Raw genomic sequence first — 13,189 nt, 5'->3', positions numbered from 1 at the left:
TCTTTAATTTTAATTTTTTTTACTCTCGAATTTCTCCATATTTATTGATTTTAATTATTATTTTTGACATATTAAACTTAAAATGATAAATATAATAAATAGTTAATATAACAAATTAAATAAAAACAAAAATATATAATGGAAAAAAATAAAAATATTATTCCAAAAATAATATACTGGATGATTTTAAATATTAATTATAATAATGCATTTGATAAATTAAGGTCTAAATTTAAAAATCCTATTTTATTATTTAGAGGTTTATGATATAAGATTTTTTATATTAATACTAAACAAAAGATTTATTTATTTTGTAAATTCTATCATATGTAAAAGTAAAAATATCTTTGTAATACTATTTTATTATTTACATTATTTTTCTTTTAATTTTCATTTTAAATTTATCATATCAAAATCACAATAAGTGATAACGCTTTTATTATTTTTCTTATGATTTTAATTTGATTGTGAATCTAATTTTTTGTTTGGTTAAAATATTTAATATTTAATTAAAATAAAATATAAAAGAAAATTTATTTTTCATAAAAAAAATTGTATTTAACCTTTTATATTAATTTCATAAAAAATAGATATATTCTTTAAAAAAAAAAAGTAAATTCATGCTTAGGGGAATTGGAATCACTATCATACTTATCACGGTGTATATATTCCTTTGGGACCCCTTGATAAGTAATTGAAGGTCCTCACCTACCCCAAAACGAACATTTGAATCCTAGGTATATCAATTTTTAGATGAACCAAGACCCCTATCTCCATTCTCATGGTTCATATATTCCTTTAGGGACCCTCAAGAAGAAATTGAAAGCTGTTCTCCACCCTGGAATGGACATTGGAACCCAAGGTATATCCTAAAGACAATTTGATACATCTTTCACAAAATTTGACACATCCTTAAAACAAATTGGTACATCCAATTCATGAGCTATCGAGACCTCTATATTATTACCCGTGGTTTGTTTATTCCTTTAGAGATATTTAGGAAGTAATTAGAGGTCGTTCCCTACTCCGAAATGAACTTTGGAACACTAGGTACATCCTTAAGGAAATTTGGTACATCATTAAGAAATTTTGGTACATCCAATCATTGGGCTATCGAGACCCCTATCTATCTTTTCATGGTCCATATTATCTTTTGAGGACCCTCAGGTAGTGATTGGAGTACATTTCCCACCTCGGAACGAACTTTGGCACTCTTGGTACATCATTTGCAAAATTTGATGCATCTTTTACAAAATTTAGTACATCCTTCACAAAATTTGGTACATCTTTAAAAATATTTGGTACATCTAATCCTTGATCTATCAAAACCTCTATGTTATTACTCATGGTTCGTTTATTCCATAAGAAATCTTCAGTAAGTGATTGAAGGTCGTTCCCTAATTCGAAACGAACTTTGAAACCCTAAGTACATCATTGAGAAAATTTGATACATCCAATCCTTGAGCTAACAAGACATCTATCTCCCTTCCCATGGTCCATTTCTTTCTTTGGAGACCCTCAGGAAGTGACTGGAGGTCGTCCCCTACCTCAGAATGGACTTTGGCACCCTTGGTACATCATTTACAAAATTTGGTACATTATCTACAAAATTTGGTACATCATTTACAAAATTCGGTACCTCCTTAAAAAAATTTGGTACATCCAATCCTTGAGCTACCAGGACCCCTATCTTATTACCCATGGTCCGTTTATTCATTTAGGGATTTTTGGAAAGTGATTGGAGTCATTCCCTACTTTGAAATAGACTTTGGAACCCTAGATATCTTAAGAAAATTTGATACATCCATCATTGAGCTAATGAGACACCTATCTCCCTTCCTATGGTCAATTTCTTCCTTTGGAGACCCTTGGGAAGTGATTGAAGGTTGTTTCCCACCTCGGAACAGACTTTGGCCCCTTGGTATATCCTATACAAAATTTGGTACATCTTTTATAAAATTTGGTACATCCTTTACAAAATTTGGTATATCTTTTATAAAATTTGGTACATTCTTCACAAAATTTGGTACATCCTTAAAAAAAATTTAGTATATCCAATCCTTAAGCTACTTGGACCCCTATCTTATTACCCATGGTCCGTTTATTCCTTCTGGGATCTTTGGCAAGTGATTAGAGGTCGTTCTTTACTCTGAAACAAACTTTGGAACCCTAGGTATATCCTTAAGAAAATTTGATACATCTAATCATTGAGCTAACAAGACACCTATCTCCCTTCCCATGGTCCATTTCTTCTTTTGGAGACCCTTGGGAAGTGATTGGAGGTTCTTCCCAACCTTGGAAAGGACTTTGGCACATTCGGTACATCATTTACAAAATTTGGTACATCCTTAAAAATTTTTGGCACATCTAATCCTTGAGGTACCGGGACCCCTATCTTATTACCCATGACCCATTTATTCCTTTAGGGATATGTGGAAAGTGATTGAAGGTCGTTCCCTACTTCGAAGCAGACTTTGAAACCCTAGGTATATCCTTAAGAAAGTTGGATACATCCAATCCTTAAACTAACAGGACACCTATCTTCCTTCCTATCATCCATTTATTCCTTTGGACAACCTTAGTGATTGGAGGTCGTTCCCCACTTTGGAGCGGACTTTGACCCTCTTGGTACATCCTTTACAAAATGTAGTGTATCATTTATAAAATTTGGTACATCATTTACAAAATTTAGTACATCCAATTCTTGAGCTACTGAGACTCTTATCTTATTACTCATGTTTGGTTTATTCCTTTAGGGATCTTTGGAAAGTGATTGGAGGTCGTTCCCTACTCTAAAATGGACTTTGAAACCCTAGGTACATCCTTGAGAAAATTTGATACATCAAATCCTTGAGCTAATGGGACACCTATCTCCCTTCCCATGGTCAATTTCTTTATTTGGAGACCATCAAGAAGTGATTGGAGGTCTTTTCTCGCCTTGAAACGGACTTTGGCACTTTCGGTACATACTTTACAAACTTTGGTACATTCTTAAAAAAATCTGGTACATCCAATCCTTAAGCTACCGAGACCCCTATCTTATTATCCATGGTTTGTTTATTTCTTTAGAGATATTTGAGAAGTGATTGAAGGTTGTTCCCTATTGTGAAATGAGCTTTGGAACTCTAGGTTAAAAAAAATTGGTACATCCAATCATTTACCAAAGATCCCTACAAGAATAAACGGACCATGGATAATAAGATAGGGATCCCTATAGCTCAAGGATCAGATGTACCAAATTTTATGAAGGATGTACCAAATTTTGTAAAGGATGTACCAAGGAGGCCAAAGTTTGTTCCTATGTGGGGACCGACCTCCAATCACTTCTTGAGGGTGTTTAAAGGAATAAATAGACCATGAGAAGAAAGATAGGTGTCTTGTTAGCTTAAGGATTGGATGTATCAAATTTTCTTAAGAATGTACCTAGGGTTCCAAAGTTTGTTTCAAAGTGGGGAACGATTTCCAATCACTTTCCAAAGATCCCTAAAGGAATGAATGGATCATGGGTAATAAGATAAAGATCCCAATAACTCAAAGATTGGATGTACCAAATTTTTTTAAGGATATGTACCAAATTTTGTGAAGGACGTACAAAATTTTGTAAAGGATGTACCAAGGTTGCTAAAGTTCGTTTCGAGGTAGAGAACGACCTCCAATCACTTCCCGAGCATTTCCAAAGGAAGAAATGGACCATGAGAAGGGAGGTAGGTGTCTCGTTAGCTCAAGGATTGGATGTATCAAATTTTCTTAAGGATGTACCTAGGGTTCCAAAGTCCGTTTCGGAGTAGTGAACCCCCTATAATCACTTCCCAAAGATCCCTAAAAGAATAAATAGACCATGGGTAATAAGATAGGGGTCCCAGTAGCTCAAGGATTGGATGTACCAAATTTTTTTAAGAATGTACCAAATTTTGTGAAGGATGTACCAAATTTTGTAAAGGATGTACCAAGGGTGCCAAAGTCCATTCCGAGATGGAGAACAACCTTTATTCACTTCCTGAGGGTCTTCAAAGTAAGAAATGAACCATGAGAAGGGAGACGGGTGTCCAATTAGCTCAAGGATTGGATGTATCAAATTTTCTCAAGGATGTACTTAGGGTTCCAAAGTCCATTTCGGAGTAAGGAACAACCCCCAATCACTTCCAAAAGATCCCTAAAGGAATAAACGAATCATGGGTAATAAGATAGGGGTCTCGGTAGCTCAAGGATTTGATGTACCAAATTTTTTTAAGAATGTACAAAATTTTGTAAATGATATTCCAAATTTTGTAAAGGATGTACTGAGGGTGCCAAAGTCTATTTCGAGGTGAGGAACAACCTCCAATCACATCCCGAAGGTCTCCAAAGAAAGAAATGGACCATGGGAAGGGAGATAGGTTTCCCATTAACTTAGAGATTGGATGTATCAAATTTTCTCAAGGATGTACCTAGGGTTCCAAAGTCCATTTCAGAGTAGGGAACGACCTCTAATCACTTTCCAAAGGTCTCTTAAGGAATAAACGTACCATAAATAATAAGATAGGGGTCCAATAGCTCAAGAATTGGATGTACCAAATTTTTTTAAGGATGTACCAACTTTTATAAATGATGCACCAAATTTTGTAAATGATGTACCAAGGGGGCCAAAGTCCGTTCCGAAGTAGAGAATGACCTCCAATCATTTCCTAAGGTTGTCTAAATGAATAAATAGACCATGGGAAGGAAGATAGGCGTCTCGTTAGCTCAAAGATTTGATGTATCAAATTTTCTTAAGGATGTACCTAGGGTTCCAAAGTCTGTTTTGAAGTAGGGAACGATCTTCAATCATTTTCCAAAGATCCCTAAAGGAATGAGTGGACCATGGGTAATAAGATAGGGGTCCCGGTAGCTCAAGGATTGGATGTATCAAATTTTTTTAAGGATGTACCAAATTTTGTGACGGACATACCAAATTTTGTAAATGATGTACCAAGGTTGCCAAAGTTCATTCCGAGGTGGGGAACAACCTCCAATCACTTTCCGAGGGTTTCTAAAGGAAGAAATGGACCATGAGAAGGAAGATAGGTGTCCCGTTAGCTTAATGATTGGACGCAAAATCCATTTCGAAGTAGGGAACGAATTCCAGTCACTTTCCAAAGATCCCTAAAGGAATAAATGGGTCATGGGTAATAAGATAGAGGTTTCGATAGATCAAGGATTGGATGTACCAAATATTTTTAAGGATGTACCAAATTTATTGAAATATGTACCAAATTTTGTGAAGAATGTGTCAAATTTTGTAAAAGATGTACCAAGAGTGCCAAAGTTCGTTCCGAGGTGGGGAATGACCTCCAATTACTACCCGAAGGTCTTCAAAGGATAATATGGACCATGAAAAGATAGATAGGGGTCTCGATAGCTTGATGATTGGATGTACCAAAATTTCTTAATGATGTACCAAATTTCCTTAAGGATGTACTTAGGGTTTCAAAGTTCGTTTCGGAGTAGGGAACGACCTCTAATTACTTCCTAAGATCCCTAAAGAAATAAACGAACCATGGGTAATAATATAGAGGTCTCGGTAACTCATGGATTGGATGTACCAAATTGTTTTAAAGATGTGCCAAATTTTGTAAAAGATGTACCAAATTGTCTTAAGGATATACCTTGGGTTCCAATGTCCATTCCAGGGTGGGGAACAACCTCTAATTCCTTCTCGACAGTCCCCAAAGGAATATATGAACCATGAGAATGAAGTCTTGGTTCTTATAAGAGTGGATATACCTAGGATTCCAAAGTTCATTTTAGGGTGGGCGAGGACCTTCAATTACTTATCGAGGGTCCCAAAGGAATATATATACCATGATAAGTATGATGGTGGTTCTGGTTCCCCTAAGCATGAATTTACCTTTTTTTTTTTTTTTTTTTTTTTTTTTTTTTTTTTTTTTAAAGGATGTACCTCTTTTTTTTTTTAATGAAATTAATATAAAAAGTTAAATACAATTTTTTTAATGAAAAATAATTTTTTTTATATTTTATTTTAATTAAAAATTAAAGATTTTAACCAAACAAAAAGTTAGATCCACAATCAAATTAAAATCATAAGAAACATAATAAAAACACCATCACTTATTGTGATTTTGATATGATAAATTTAAAATGAAAATTAAAAGAAAAATAATGTAAATAATAAAATGGTATTATAAATATATTGTTACTTTTAAATGTGATAGAATTTATAAAATAAATGAATCTTTTGTTTAGTATTTGTTAGCCCAAGGGTTTTCCTAATCATGTTTTAATGATAACAAACGATGGTTAAGTTACTAGTTGATTTGAATTATAAAGAGTTTCAGGTGTTAATTTTGAAATTTATCAAATGATCCAATGGATGCATGATCAAGACAATTGGAAGACCTTTAATTATAGGAAACATATGTAAGATAAATGCATGAGTGCACTTAGGATTTTCATATCTTTCCATGCATCTTTAAAAACTCGGTTTACTCATTAAAGTAACATTTCCATCTAAATTCAAGTTCTATCAAATGAACCTTAGGCAAAACAGTTCAAAATTGACATATTGATTTACCTAAAGACTTTGTTTAAGTGTTAGAAGCAAAAATACCAAGAAAAAAAAAGGTATTTGGGCAAAAAATGGTGAAGTGGTTGAGGGATTGACCAACCAGCTCAACCGGCTAGGGTACTAGTCGACCGGTTACTTCTTCCTAGTCGAGAGATGCAAAAAAACCTTCTTTCTCTTCCAGTAGCGTTTCATTCCTAGTCGAAGGATATGTCTTCCCGATTAAGGTCCGGTCGAGGGTAACAGTCACCTGCCAAACATTAAATACTCCAATAGTTAGTGAACCGATTGACCCCCAACTCAACTAGTCGAGACTACTTTTTGGCATTTTGGCTCCCAAGGTTAGAAACCTGTAAATTGAGAGCTCCATTTCATTTATGAAAAAGAGAACACATGCATTTATTTATTTACTTACTTGTTCTTGCCTTAAATGCTCTCATTCTTTTCTTGGTGCATTAAATCTCTATTATATTCTTTAGTGCACCTTTGTGATTCATACGTAGCCTTGAGTTGTATTTGAGTCATTATTGAGTAAGATTGAGATATTCAAACTTATTATTTGAGTGTTAAAACCTTCAAGTGAGTAGAGATTTGAAGAGATTGTGTAAGAGCCCATTGGAGGTGGAATACAAGTGTAAAAGTGATTAGAAACTTGGTTGAAACTTCAAATATAGTGGAACCCTCACTCGGTTAGGAGCTTGAGGAGAGTGGGTGTAGGCAAGGAAATATCGAACCACTATAAAATCTGAGTTTGCTTTCTCTAACCTTATCTCTTTATATTTGTGCTTAAATTTATTGTGTTTGAAAAAGAATTTTTTAAACTCCAATTCACCCTCCCTCTTGGGTGTTTTCTCTATTAAGATTAACCTTTATTTTCTCAGTATTAATATAAAAAATCTTATATCATAAACCTTTAAATAATAAAATAGAATTTTTAAATTTAAACCTTAATTTGTCAAATGCATTATTATAATTAATATTTTAAATCATCCAGTATATTATTTGTGGAATAATATTTTCATTTTTCATTTTTTTGTCCATTATGTATTTTTGTTTTTATTTAATTTGTTACATTAACTCTTTATTATATATTATCATTTTAAGTTTAATATGTCAAAAAATAATTAAAATCAATAAATATGGAGAAATTAGAGAGCCAAAAAAAAAAATAAATAAAGATTTTTTTTGAGAAAATACATGAGCATATTAAAAAGAATATAAAGGAAAAAGAGAAAAATAATAATAAAAACTATAAGAGGTGATAATAGACTATGGTGGTTGGAGAAGAAAAAAAGAAAAAGAAAAAAAAAAGTGGAATGTGGCAAGTGGTAAATGAGATAAATTGATGTGAGAGAAATAATAAAAATGAATGACACATAACTTGTTATTAGGTAGCATTAAATTGTTGTGTACTTTGTCTTTTACTTTTGAGGGTAATTATGAAATGAATATGAAATCAGTGTATAAATAGAAAATATTTTTTTATCCTATTTTACACTAAAATTAAAATAGAAAAAGTAAAGTTCTAAAATCTCATATTTTTTTAATCAATGTATGGTTACATGATTTCTCCAAATAAATATTGTAAAACGATACATTTTTTTTTAAAAAATTATCTATTTTAAAAAAAATTTAAATAAAAAGTGAAAAAACAATTAATAAAATATAAAATATAAACCTAGATCATTAATATAAAAAAATCCATAAGAAAAAGTTTTCACCTTTAATTTTTTGAAATTAAAGCTGAAAACATGTTTCTTTTAATTATACCTAAAGACTAGTTCAATAAAAAAAGAATAAAAAAAGAATTAATTGGAGGGATGAAATAATTTCAATTTGTGAATTTAACATTTTCTATATTTTTATTTGAAGAGTAATCAATTTTTGACATAAATTCTCTTAATTATTTTAAGTTTTTATATGTAGGTTTTTAATTTTTTTTTTTTACAAGAAAATAATGATGACATTTTTGTCAAAATATGGTAAAAAAATAATAATAATGGGTTAAATTTCTAAAATTAGGTTTTTATGATATTTTTTTTCTTTTTCCGTTTCCTCAATTTCTTACAAGTTACAACACAATCCACATAAGACAAGACTCCAAATTCTATTTACCAATGGAAAAGAAAAACATTTTTCATCAATTTTCTGACCAACCAAACTGGTAAATATGAAAATACACCTGTTTATTTGTTTACCTGCAGGTAATTTTCTCGCCAACCAAGCAGATAAATATATGTATATATATATATATATATATATATATATATATATATATATATATATATCAGCTGGCCAAAGTCGTCCGTTTTACTATTCATTTTCGTAAGAGACAAAAGCATTCTTGGACTCTGGGAGATTCCTCAACGTGGCACATCCTTCATCTCAGCTTCTCTCATTTCCATTTCTTCAGACTCTTCCTACCGCCTTCTCCATCTTTCTCTTTACAAAAATGTTCACTGTTTCACAAATTCTCTCAGGAAAATGGGCGAGAATCTCTGCAGAAAGCTTCATTTCGGTTCTGAGTTGGGTGGTGTTCCTATTCCTGGATTTTCTAGACACTGTTTTCTGCATATTTTTCAGGGTTCTTGATGAGTTCATGGAAGGCAAGGCCTCCAGATGCTACTGCGAAAGCAAGGAAGAAAAGGGCAGTAACGAAGAGGGTGAAGTGTCAGAGACACTGTACGGAAACGAGAGGAAAAACATTTTCCGGGAAATGGGTTTTCTGAGATTTCCCGGAAAGTGGGAGAATTCCAAGAAAAGAGTTGGTAGGGTGGAATCGAAGATGACTAGATGGTCTGACTGTGGGTGTGAGTCTTGTGTTTCATGGCTTAACAATGGTGATGATCAGAAGCTACATGTTGTTGTGATGGAACCTCCCAAAGGTATTTTGAGAAAATTTATTTTCCCAGTGGTCAATCAAGGTTAATTTCATTCCCTCTTGAAATTTTGGTTAAATAAGTTTTTATTGATTTAAATTTCATGAATTACCTTTTTTTCATTAGTTATTTTAATACATTTCCGCTAAACACGAGAGTATTTAATAAAATTTTAAATTAATTGATGTTACGTTGGTATTTGTTTTTTGATTAGATAAAAAAAAATATTTAATTTATTTCTATTCAATTAAATTAAAAGTAATTCTTTAATATTAATTAATATAATTAAAATAAACTTATTATTAATAAGTTCAGTTTAATTACGTTGAATAACATATCGATTCCTTTTAACTAAATAAAAAAAGTTCAATATTTAAATTTTTTCTATACAATTAAACAATAAATAAGTATATAATCATTTGTCTTTCTTTCTTTCCCTAATTTTTCCATCTATCATAGAATTTGTCAACTTAAATACGAAGAATGGATGATTATATTTGTCTTTATGATAGTCAATAAGTTGATGCTTGAGAGAAACATCATCATATATTTTTCTTGATGCTTTAAAAAGGTCATCTTTTCCTCTTTTTTCTTGTAATGGACTAATGTCCCACCAATATTTTTGGCAGCAATTGAAGAGGAATGCAAGCAAGGACACATTGAAAATGTGATATTCTTACATGGGTTCCTCTCATCTTCCTCATTTTGGACTGAAACTGTGTTCCCAAATCTATCTGAAGAGGTGAAGCACAATTATAGGTTGTTTGCCCTAGATCTCTTGGGATTTGGAAGAAGCCCAAAGCCAAGAGATTGTTTGTACACTTTGAGAGACCACTTGGAAATGATAGAGAAATCTGTAATCCATCCATTTGAATTGAAATCTTTTCATTTGGTTGCACACTCCATGGGTTGTATACTTGCATTGGCTTTAGCTGCAAAGTACTCCAAGTCTGTGAAATCAATCACTCTTATAGCTCCGGTGAGTTCCTCCAATTATTTGGTACATATGTGTTCTTCTTTATATACGAGTTAAACATTGCTACATGTTGTGATATCCGATATTCTTCGAGTGTATTTAGGAGTGATTTTGGTAGGAGGGGTAAAAGCGCTTTCTACGTTTTCCTAATAAAAGTTAGGTGTTTAGAAAAGTCCAAAAATGGTTTTAAAAACTTCGATAATCAGTTGAATTGATTCTTAGAATGTGTTTTTGCATTAATTTTAGGAAACGTTTTTAACCTTTCTAATATATGAATGATAAAAATTTTCAAGTATTAGAAAAGTTAAAAATGCTTTCTAGAATTACTATCAAATGAGTTTTTAGACTAGTACTCGATAGTGTTGCTTCAAAAATTCACTTTTATTTTATTATATATTATATTATAAAATATTTTTTTGATGTATATTTAAGTATTAATTAAGAGTATGTTTGACAATGATTTTAGAAAATATTTTTAGTTTTTTTTAATATTTCAAGTATAAGAAAAACTAAAAACACTTCCTAAAATCACTATTAAATACATTATAATTCTCTTTAGAAATATTTATATTAAAAGTGTTTTTAACTAAAAGTGCTTTTACAAGAGTCACTTCTAAATGAGACCTTTAATTGATAGTATTAAAATTACTTAACAGTTCATGAATTCTCGGCTTAGGGTAAATCTGAGTGGGGATTTTTACTTTAATTTATGGACTTTTCATGCCAATTTTTAGTTATTTTTTTCTTGATTAGCTATTAATTAATCTTATTCACGTTGATCTTGTTTGTTAATTTTCTACTTTCAGCCTTACTTCGATTATTCTAAAGATGGTGGTAGCTCCATGGTGCTAAGAAAACTTGCAGAGAGGAGATTGTGGCCACCAATACGGTTTGGCTCATCGTTTATGTCATGGTATGAGCATTTGGGTCGATGTGTTTGCTTTCTCATTTGTCGAAATCATAGGACATGGGAGTGGATTTTGAAGCTACTAACTCGAAAAAGGTAACAAGTTGCATTCTTTATTAGAGGTTGTTTGGAAATAGTTTTTGGAAATAACTTTCTATTTTAAAAATAGAAAGTTGTTTTCTAAACTTGAAAACATTTTTGATAAAAAGAATTTTTTGATAACTTGTTTTTGAAAATAAGGTCTTTTTTGATAATATAGTTAATTGTTTTCAATTTTTTTTTAACTTGTTTTAAAAAATAATTGTATAAATATGAAGAATGATTAAAAATAAAGTATCACAAATAAAAAATATTTTTAAAAAATATTTGAAAACATAAAAAATCAAGTTAAAAGTAGTTACGGATCTAAAACAAACCGTTATTCTAAAAAAGCATAATAGAATTGTTTTTTTGAATAAAAAGCTGTTTATAGAATCGTGTTTTCGAAAATATTATCAAATAGACACTTATATTATAGTATTTAGAAGGGTGAATTATGATATCATCGTTTTTTTTTTCTTTTATTCCAGGAATCTCCATTTCATGACCATTGATATGACAAAGCATACACATTCTTCGGCTTGGCATACCATGCACAATGTGATATGTGGGGGAGCAAAATCAATGGATGAATGCTTAGAAACCCTAAAGAGGTCGAAAGTGAAAATATATGTTATCCAAGGAGATCGAGACGAGATAGTTCCGTTAGAGTGTAGTACTAACATTAAGATGAAGATTCCAAATGCAGAGGTTGACATTATCAAGAATGCTGACCATAATAGTGTCATATTAGGTCGAGAAAATAATTTTACGCAATATTTAGAGCATACATGGTTGTCATTTTCTAGTAGAGAAGAATGCTATAAACATTGTAGTATATAAGAACTTGCTTCTTTCAAATAACATTTAATTTTCATTTTATTTATCATTAGGGTTAAACGAGATTGGAATTTTCTTTTTCTTTTTCCAAGGAGATGACTATATCCTCAAGAAATTTTAAATCTTGTTTCGTTGTATGATTTTAAAATATATATTTTTTGTTTTTAGAAACAAAAAATTATTATTTAAAAAATTTATAGCACTACATGATCACTGCTTTCTAAAAACAATTTGTTGAAAAAATGAAATAGAATAAGATTTTTAAAAAATAAATAGAAGTTGTTTTTATCGGTTTTTAAAAATAAAAATAAAAATAGAAAAATAACAATGAAAACCATTAAAAGTAAATAAAATAGAAGAGGATATCTTTCTTCTTTCATTCTTTACCATCACTTAATATGGAAAATGTTCAAATGTGATTTTTTTTGAATTACACTTTTTTTTTTGAATTTTCTTTAATTTTTCTAATTTTTATTAGATAGATAGATTTCAAATAAAGTGACACTTCATATATATAATTTATTAGTTTTTAAAAATAATTTAAAACTCAAAATCGGATTTAATTAGTACTAAAAAGACATGGAACTCAAACTCAACTCAATTAATATTAGAATGTCACAAAGCAAATTTATTTTGAATAACATTGATGTTTCTTTTCAAACAAGATTTAATAAGTTAGATTTATTAAAGAGTTTATTAATTTTTAAAAATAATTTTAAGCTCAAATAATGACTAAACTAATATAAAAAAATTTACCAAAAAAATTGATATGAGTAAGAGCCAAGTAATATAATTTTTCATTTTTAAGAAAAATAAAATAAAATATTTTATAATGCATTTGGAGGTTTCATACTTAATTTTAAATTAGAAGTAAACATTATGATATCATCAAAATGACCACATAACCCACAAAAGATGCTATGAACCAACCTAAAATGAGGGGCAAAAGTGTAATTATCTTTCAGTAA

At 30.6% G+C, this 13,189-nt stretch overlaps 1 protein-coding gene across 1 annotated transcript; it reads left to right on the top strand.

Moving 5' to 3' along the window:
* Positions 1-8,903: 8,903 nt before the first annotated feature.
* LOC117919914 (probable lysophospholipase BODYGUARD 4) lies at positions 8,904-12,267 on the top strand. Its single transcript, XM_034837215.1, has 4 exons — positions 8,904-9,426; positions 10,050-10,399; positions 11,203-11,399; positions 11,873-12,267. Exons 1-4 carry the CDS (start codon positions 8,994-8,996, stop codon positions 12,222-12,224), a joined length of 1,332 nt encoding a protein of 443 aa, XP_034693106.1. The 5' UTR covers positions 8,904-8,993; the 3' UTR covers positions 12,225-12,267.
* The last annotated feature ends 922 nt before the right edge of the window (positions 12,268-13,189 follow it).

Source organism: Vitis riparia, chromosome 8, assembly GCF_004353265.1.
Source record: "Vitis riparia cultivar Riparia Gloire de Montpellier isolate 1030 chromosome 8, EGFV_Vit.rip_1.0, whole genome shotgun sequence".
NCBI lineage: Eukaryota > Viridiplantae > Streptophyta > Magnoliopsida > Vitales > Vitaceae > Vitis > Vitis riparia.
The sequence above is the reverse complement of the archived record's forward strand: the minus strand, read 5'-3'. Positions and strand labels throughout refer to the sequence as shown.